We start from the raw sequence: 9,016 nt of genomic DNA on the forward strand, positions 1-9,016 counted from the left end.
TGGTCTTCTTATTGACAGGTCTCTGGAGTTTCTTGAGCTTCCTTAATCCTCTTTCTCTTGAGTTTTGGCTTTTGAGGAAGTTTCCTTAGAGAACCTGAAAGTAAGAAGGTCAGAAAAGGAAGGTCCTGATGGTATCATGAATAGTAAGAGAATCTGTGCAATACAGGGGAAGGTGGAGGGGGCAGAAAGGAAAAACAACACAATTTCATCTTCCTTCCAACTATGTCCCTCTTTTACTGAAACCCCATGCAATAGGAAGGTGGCATCACTCCCAACATACAGATGAGGATTCTTTTCCAGGAAGATTAAGGAAGGGATCTGCCCAAAGGCTTACAGCAAGTTAAGGCATAGTCAGGACCAGACCCAAGTTTTCTTGACCTCTGGCTTTGTGTTCTGATTCATTCCTACCCCTCAGGTCTTATGCCCCAATTCCAAGTGTGTTGCTGCTGAACTATAATCAAAGACCAAACTTTTTGTCTGTGATACTGGGGGTTGAACCCAGAAATAGTCTACTACCACTGAACCACATCCCCAGTCCTTCAAATATATATATATATATATTATTTTGAGACAGGATCTCACTAAATTGCTGAGGCTGGTTTTGAATTTGCAATCCTCCTGCCTCAGTCTCCCACATTGCCGGGATTACAGGCATGTACCATGTCCCACTACACACAGGTTACTTTTAATTACAGGCAATTCATCTTAGCCTGCTCATGGTAGGTCTACCAGGTATCATGTTCTTTATCATGTAACAGTGGGAAGAACACAACCTCATCTCTCATGTATCCTAACTCCCACAAAATGTTTGATTCATCAAAAAACAATTTTTTTGAGGTGTTGGGGATTGAAATTGGGGCCTTGTACATGCTAGGCTTTACCCCTGAGCCACATCCCTGGCCCAATACTTTTATTTAATGTCCCATTTATAGGTAAAGAAACAAGCTGAAATATGCAAAAGAAAGCAACAAGAAAAAAAAAAATCAGGAAGCGAAAAATTCCATAGAACAAAAGCCTGATCTCTTCAACCAGTCAAGGGTATGAAAAAGGGCACAATTTTGTTAGTAAAAAGATTTAAGGGGCTTGAGTTGTGGCTCAGTGGTAAAGAGCTTGCCTAGCATGTGTGAGGCACTGGGTTTGATTCTCAGCACCACAAGTAAATAAATGAATAAAATAAAGATCTATCAACATCTAAAAAATATGTTAAAAAAAAAAAAGATTTACAAGACAACCAGGCAAAATACATCATTTGGGAAACGAGAGCTGTTGTTACCTCTGAAATTTGAATGTATCTCAACTATTAGATGAAAGGAAAATGTTGACCTGGAAAAGTTTATGCCATTAATTTACAAAGCAAGTTCAAATCAAAATCACATAGCTGGGCTCAGTCGCAAAACAAAACAAATCAAAATCACATATACTCAATTTGGTTCAAGTCTATACATTTATATGCATTAAAGAGATCAGGGAGTGTTAGCAGTGGTGAGGACAATGTGATGTTTATATGTTCTTATTTTTTCTTATCTGTATTTAATTTTCCATGTTTATAATAGTAAAAATTTATTTCAGGGGCTTCAGTTGTAGCTCAGTGGCAGAGTGTTTGCCTAGCATGTGTGAGGCACTGGGTTTGATCTGCAGCACCACATAAAAATAACTAAATAAAATAAAGGTATTATGTTCAACTATAACTAAAAACATTTTTTTTCATTTATTTCAATAATTGCTTGAAGGGGCTGGGAATGTAGCTCAGTGGTTGAGCACTTGCCTAGCACATGAGGCTGAATTCCCCACACTGAAAAAGAAAATATGGAAACCAAATTTCTCAGTCCACTGTTCAAGTCTTCCCCCTTACACCCTTGCCCTGCACTTTTCCACCTGCTCTCCACCTCCAGCCTCAGACTGTCTGCTCAGTACCATCTCACGTCTGTCCTTCATCCCCCCTTTTTTTTTTTTTTTTTTTTTTGGCAGTGCTGGGGATTGAACCCAGGGCCTTGTGCATGCAAGGCAAGCACTCTACCAACAGAACTATATCCCCAGCTTATCCCTTTCTTTAAAACCGGTCCCAACTTACCTCCTGCAAACGACCTGTCCTGATTAACACACCCTTTGCCCCATGGCCTCAGAGAGGGATAGTAATATCCATTGCTTGGGGATGCTGCAGGGGTCACATGAAATGAAGATATAGAGCACCTGGCACAGAGATTGGCTGCCCAGAATCCACAGCTCCTATTCTGATTCCTATTCTGATCCATGGACTACTTGGCCAAGAGCATCTCCATTATGCACTGGCCTTCATTTTTTCAAGTCCCATGGTGTGTTTTACTTCCTCGATTTAAACTGTAGGCACTGGGACCATGCATGGGCCCTCACTGAACCCAGGCAGGGTTCTGGGCCTCACTCGCTGCCTAGCCCATGCCTATTGCCACTGACTGGTTTTCTCTCCTGCTCACTGGCTGGATCCAAGGTGGGACTGGGGAAGAATTGCCCCTGAGCCCACTTGAGGCCTGCTGCCCTGCATTAGCCCCACCCAGCCTTCAGAACTGAGGCACTCAGGTCACCTTGCTTGCCTTTGTCTTCCCTGCAGTAGCCAAGCAAGAGAAGCTAACCGTAGCCCAGAAGCCAGTTCCAAAAGTAAGAGGTGGATGGATGCAGTATCTCTCTGCACCTGAGTGCACAGGAGGAGCCCTCATGGGTTTCTACCTTGGCTGGAGCCCCTCTCATTAAAGAGACTGTCCCCAGCCCCACAGCCTCTGTGAAGAGAGCCAGGTACTGTGGTTATTGTAGAGGCCAAAGCAGCTGGGAAAGCTAGTCACAGGCCATCTGGCTCACTGTAAGAGTGGGTCCCTCTTTTTCCCCCACCCGATAGTGGGCATCCTGCTGCAGCTTATGTGGATACTTCTTGTTCATACTCTTGGTCACTTAGAAACTGCTCAGTCCTGCTTATTTTATGGAAAAGTGCCTTTGTTTAAATGTTATCTGAAAAATGCAGGAGTCATAACTATATGTATTGAGACCTACTGGGGGGAAAATATATAGAACCCTGAAGGAAACACTAAATGGTACCAGTGGTGGCCTCTGGGTGATGGGTGATTTTCCGTCTTTGTTTTTACACTTACTGGTACATGTTAAATGTTGTATAATGAACATACCTGGGGGAGAAGCTAAAAACAGAAAAGAGAAAGTGAGAAGGGGAAAGAAGGAAGGATGGAGAAAAAACATTTGCAGGATGAAGAGAAGATGGAAAGGAGGCAAAAGGACCTTGCCAGGCTCAGGGTGGAGGCTCCTGGGCACTCTAGCCTGCTTCAGGGATATACCCAGACTGTGCTTGGGGACCACTGTCCAGGTACTCCCTGACCCCCTCCACCAAGTGGGCATTACCTCTCCTGACATGGAGCTGGGATGTCGGCTCCCCCAGCACAGGGGCCTCTCTGCCAGGGGCCTGCATCTTGGACAGCCTCTCCTTCATGCCGCTGATGTTGCTGTGCAGCCCCCAGGCATTGCAGAGCTTGGGCAGACTGTCCTCCTGGTCAGTCAGCAAGGATCTCTCTGGTGCATCCAAGGGGCAGAATGCCACCTGCAACACAGCCACAATGTTAAGGAGTGTGTGAAGAAGGGGCCTGAATTCTAGAAAAACTGCTGAGTCTGCCTGTACCCAATACTTGCTGAGTCCAAAGGATGGCAGGGAGAATCAGAGATGGAAGAGAAAGGACCAGGGAGCCACTAAGGCCAGGATGCCATTGTTTCTTCTTGGGTTGTCCTTTATTATTTTATTTTTTATGTTTTTGCAGTGCTGAGTATTAAGCCCAGGACCTCATGCATGCTTATCAAGTGCCCTACCACTCAGTTATACCCCCAGTTAGTTAGACTGTCCTCCTTTATTTTAAGATTATCTTCCATTTCTCTCTCTCTCTCTCTCTCTCTCTCTCTCTCTCTCTCTCTCTCTCTCTCTCTCTCTCTCTCTCTCTCTCCCCCTCCCTCCCTCCCTCCATCCCTCTCTCTTTGTGAGGGGTGATAGTGTCTTATTTGTTGATTTGAAATGAAACAAATGTATTGGTTCTAAAGTCCTAATTTAGAAAATCAGAGAGCCTAGAGATATTTAAAAAATTTTTTTCCAGCTAGTGAACCTCATAAATTCAGGAATCACTAAAATGACAACTACTTATATTCAGAAAAGAATCACTAGATGAGAGGCTGAAGCAGGAGGATAACAAGTTCAAAGCCAGTTTCAGCAACCGAGCAAGGCCCTAAGCAACTTATCAAGACCCTGTCTCAAAGAAAGAAAGAAAAGGAAAAGGGCTGGGATGTGGCTCAGTGGTTAAGTGACCCTGGGTTTAATCTCTGGGGCTAAAAAAAAAAAAAAAAAAAAAAAAAGAGAGAAAGAGAGAGAATCATTAGAACTGGTTTGGTGGCCCCCACCTTGTAGTTCCAGCTATCTGGGAGGTTGAGGTGAGAAGACCACTTGAGCCCAGGGGTTTGGGGCCAGCCTGGGTAACAGTGAGATCCACCTCGTCTCTCTTCTTTTTTTTTTTTGCAGTACTGGGGATCGAACTCAGGTCCTTGAGCTTGTGAGATAAGCACTCTACCAGCTGAGCTATCTCCTCAGCCGCACCCCGTCTCTTTTTATCAGTGAAATGACCCAACCGTTCACAGACAAGAGGGAGAGGGCTCCGTCCAGCTGAAGCTGTGCAGCTGGAATGGCAGGGGAGTGGTTAGAGCAGGGCTTTCACCTGGGGCTCTTCCTTTCCACTTGCTCTGTGACCTGGGACAAGTTACTTGAGCTGACTGCATTGGGAATCTTCATTTACAAAACCGTGGACAATAATTCTAATTACCACTTATGGTTACTTTTGAAGATTACAGGAAGGAATTTAAAGCCCCTGACACACAAAAGAAGGCTTTTACAACTATTACCCACGATTGTCATTATGGACCTATGGAATCTACAGTTTTTCCAAGCGTGCTCTGCAAACCACTGAGGAACCCCTGAAAAGTGGGGGTCCATTTAAAGAACAAAAGACAGACCAATGGATTCTAATAAAATCTAGTATATAAAGTCCATTGATACAAATCCGAAAAAGTAAATAATGATTCTAACTACATGACATTCTTAGAAAACAGTGAAAGATCAGTGTTTGCAGAAGTTTGGAGAGAAGAAGGAGGAATGAATAGGTGGGGCACAGGGAATTTTTAGGGCAGTCTAATATTCTGAGACCACAATGGTGGATACCTGTCTTCAAACACTTGTTATGCCTTATAGAATGCACACCTTGCATGGTGCTGCACACCTGTAATCCCAGAAGCTCAGGAGGCTGAGACAGGAGGATCATGAGTTCAAAGCCAGTCATGGCAAAAGCAAGGGTCTGTGAGACCCTGTCTCTAAATAAAACACAAAAAAGGGCTGGAGATGTGGCTCAGTGGTCAAGTGCCTGAGTTCAATCCCTGGTACCAAAACAAAACAAATAAAGACAACCTTAGAGTTAACTATGGGTTTTTAGCTAGTAATAATGTAATGTAGCTAGTAACAATGTAACAAGTTTACCCCTCTGATGTTACTCTGACTTTTCCACTCAATTTTTCTATAAGCATCAAACTGCTTTTAAAAAATTTATTAATTTTTTTAGAGTTCATTGATATTGTTCAGATTCTGTGCTATATTTAAGCATCAGCCACCTACTGAGTTTAATATGGTGATCATAGAAAAAATATCCACAATTATCTGGGAATGCTAAGAAAATACTCTCTTCTCCAAAAATATATTCTGTGTGAGTCTGGTTTTATTCCATGTACTTCAGTGAAGTTATATATCATGGCACTGGCAACAAAGGTGGATATGAGAATCCAGCTGCCTTCTATTAAGTTAGACATGGAAGAGATTTGCAAAAATATAAAACTACTATTTTCTCACTGATTTTTTTTGTTTTGTTTTGGAAAATAGTTATTTTTTATAAATATTTTTCTTTCTTTCTCATGTCTTTTCTTTTTCCTCCAAGGTGGAAAGCACCGGACCACAGGCACCTGGTCGTACCAATCCCAGGCCACCCCTCATGATCTAAGAACACATCAACCAACCCTCAGCAGGCCCCTGGAGGAGCTTTCTCGAAAGCCTTACCAGGAATTTGGCTGGCTGGTTGGTTTTGGTGTACTTGTACAGGCGACGAAGCTGCTTGGCTTCCAATTCAGAGAAGAGGGAGACAAATCGCCAGAGCATCCTACAGGGAGACACTCAAAGTTAAAGGAGGCAGAATAGAGTCCTTTCTCAACATGTATGTTGTAGTCAGAAACCACCCAGGGAGAAATGGACCCATGCTGCTTCCTTGGGGTTTGATCGAGAGGCTGGGAGGTGGGGATGTGTCAGAACCAGAATCATGTCCTCATGATGAGCACCTGCACTCAGTGTGTTCAGTCAAAGGGCATTCTTCTCAGGGTGCAGGAGAGGTTTTTTTTTTTTTTCCATTGTGTGCACAACTAAGGTGCAAACAGTGCTGCCCTGAATGGCCAGGGGAACTCTGTTCTCTCCACCCTCTCTGTCACCTCTAGGATTCTGACTCCTTCACCTAAAGATGAAGGATTGGGAGATCTTGCCTAATGTAGACCTTGATTTGACATGAGGTGGCTCAGAAGGGAGGGTAGAAAGGCAAGGAGGCTGCCCTACTTCTTCCAGTGCTTGATTTCCCAGGCTCGACAGTAATGCTGCAGAAAGGTATTGATGTGGTCCCCTAGGACCACAAGGCTCTGCTTCGTGTACTTTAGCCTCTTCTTCTGGGGAAGGTCCTTGGGCAGGTGCAATTTTCGCAGAAACTTCTTCAGCGGCCGTAGATATTCTTTACACTGAGGAGGCAACAGGCACGGTGAGGGGCCGTAGGGGACAGGAAGAGGCATTTGAGCAGCCCCAAATGACAAGCAGATTGGCCTGGCTGCAGCCCTTTATGGCTCAGGAAGGGCTGTGTGTGCTTAGTGAGGAGGTTCCAGTGAACCTCTCACTCCACTTCTGTCCCAAGAGTTTGACAAGCGGGACACTGAACTGTGGGTCTGAGGCCTGCCACCTCCTCACAGGGGCACAGAGGACAGAGTTCCAACCTGGCCCCTTACTCACAATTTTGAAGGTGTCCTGGCCCAGGCCCTTGGCATGGCAGACAAGCGAGTCTCCGGCAGGAATGGTGCTAGAGCTCCTCTCTAAGCAGGGCACATTGTTCCCCTGAGAGGAGACACGGGACAGTCAGCTGAGGGGCTGAGGCTGCTGTTCCTAAGGGACAGTGCTGGGCAAGCACTGGCCAAATGGCAACCCAAGCCCTTCTCCATTCTCCTTACAATCTCCCTGACCCTGCACTGATGTGAACACAACCCAGGCAAAGAAGCCCATCTCTAAAAAACTCTGCCTTGAAAATCTATTTCTTTTATAACGAGGATAGCATATTATACTACTAGTCAATTTGCAAAGTTCTTGATAAACATTAGCTCATTTTATATTCCCACAAATTCTGAGGTTAGATGTCATTATCCCGGGTTACAGATGAGAACACTGGAACGCCCAAAGATTTAAGTCACTCCTTGGGGGAACGGTCAAGGGTTCATTTATTCTTTCATTCAGCAAACATATATTGATTGCCTAAGTCTCAGGTTCATGTCTTTCCATCTGTAATCTTCATTGTCATGCCAGGCATCTAAAGGGCCTTCGATTTGAAAAAAAAAAAAGTGATGGTGATGTCATGAATCTTTTGATAGTAAAAGTGGGGCAAAGAGTTGAAAATTAACAAAGTGACTGTGAATACTGAGTGCATGCCTACAATCCCAGTGACTCAGGAGGCTGAGGCAGGAGGATCATGAGTTCAAAGCCAGCCTCAGCAACTTAAGAAGGTCCTAAAGCAACTTAGCAAGACCCTGTCCCTAAATAAAATATAAAAAGGGTTGGAAATGTAGTTCAGCGCTTAAGTACCCCTGGGTTCAATCCCTGGTATCAAAAAAAAACAGTGACTGAAATAATACTAGAAGTCGGAGCACAGGATTAGATGGACATGACTGCAACTGCACCTTTCAAAAATCTCCTAGAAAAGTGAGCATTCATTTCTATCTGTGTTCAGTGGGAACAAGAAAGATGAGTCCCCACACCACTCTGAGGGGACACCAGCGAAAAGTTACAGAGGTGGATGGGGAGGGGAGGATGGGACAGGCCCCTTCAGGAACTGGAGAGAGGGAACTCTGGCTAAGCAACTCAATAAACAGCATACACACCACACACAGACCATAACACATGAAAACACACGTGTATATATGCACATGCCCTTGAGTCTTCATAACGAACCACGAGATGGGACCCCCCCTTCCCATCACTTTGCCAGGAGTATGTATATCTTAGCTGAACATCCGTTTGAATGAATTATGTTCTCTTGTTTGGGCCTCTTGCCAACTCATGTATGCCACCATTCTTCCTTCATCTCTTCTTTGAATTTCATGTTCCCTCTTTACAAAACCAGCTCCGAGGAACCTTCCCTCCCTCCCTCCCATCCCCAGCCTCATTTCACCTTCTCTATTGGCTTGTCTCCTTCACCCCCTTGCCCATCTAAAGCCTCCATTTTAATAGGAGTGCTGGCAGGCTTCAGGGTGGCACTCCTCAGGTCCCCTCAGGCTTCTGACCTACTGCTTCTGTGACCTGAGCATCTCAGGGAGTGAGCAGGTTGGCTCCAGAACTCGGAGGAAAACCATGGCAACTGTCAACACAGAGCCCAGCCCCCACCCCTCCCGTGCCCTCATTCCTGGAGGTGGCCACCAGCCATCTCCTCCAACTGGGAACTGGCCTAGGGAACAGAACAAGATGTGCTGAGTAGACTGGATTGTGTCAGCTCACAGCTGGCCAGGAGGGGCTGGGACCCCTTCTACTATCAGATGCCGTTGATTTTGAACCCTGGTAAGTAATTTTCCTGGGTGTGTACCATTCCTGCCTCCTCAGTTACACCGTGGGCTCCCTAAGCATGAGGACCAGAGTAACATCCTTTCCCTGATTTGGGACAAAGGAGTAGAG

General features: G+C 45.1%; 1 protein-coding gene across 1 annotated transcript; it reads right to left on the reverse strand.

The window, feature by feature from the left end:
- CHCT1 (CHD1 helical C-terminal domain containing 1) lies at positions 1 to 8,570 on the reverse strand (the record flags this gene model as incomplete). Its single annotated transcript, XM_079130346.1, has 7 exons — positions 1 to 94; positions 3,064 to 3,161; positions 3,379 to 3,574; positions 6,110 to 6,209; positions 6,653 to 6,828; positions 7,094 to 7,195; positions 8,520 to 8,570. The coding sequence occupies 7 exons, from the start codon at positions 8,568 to 8,570 to the stop codon at positions 86 to 88; spliced, it is 732 nt and encodes a 243-aa protein (XP_078986472.1). The 3' UTR covers positions 1 to 85.
- Between the last annotated feature and the right edge of the window lie 446 nt (positions 8,571 to 9,016).

This window comes from Sciurus vulgaris (assembly GCF_902686455.1).
Source record: "Sciurus vulgaris genome assembly, chromosome: 3".
Classification (NCBI taxonomy): domain Eukaryota; kingdom Metazoa; phylum Chordata; class Mammalia; order Rodentia; family Sciuridae; genus Sciurus; species Sciurus vulgaris.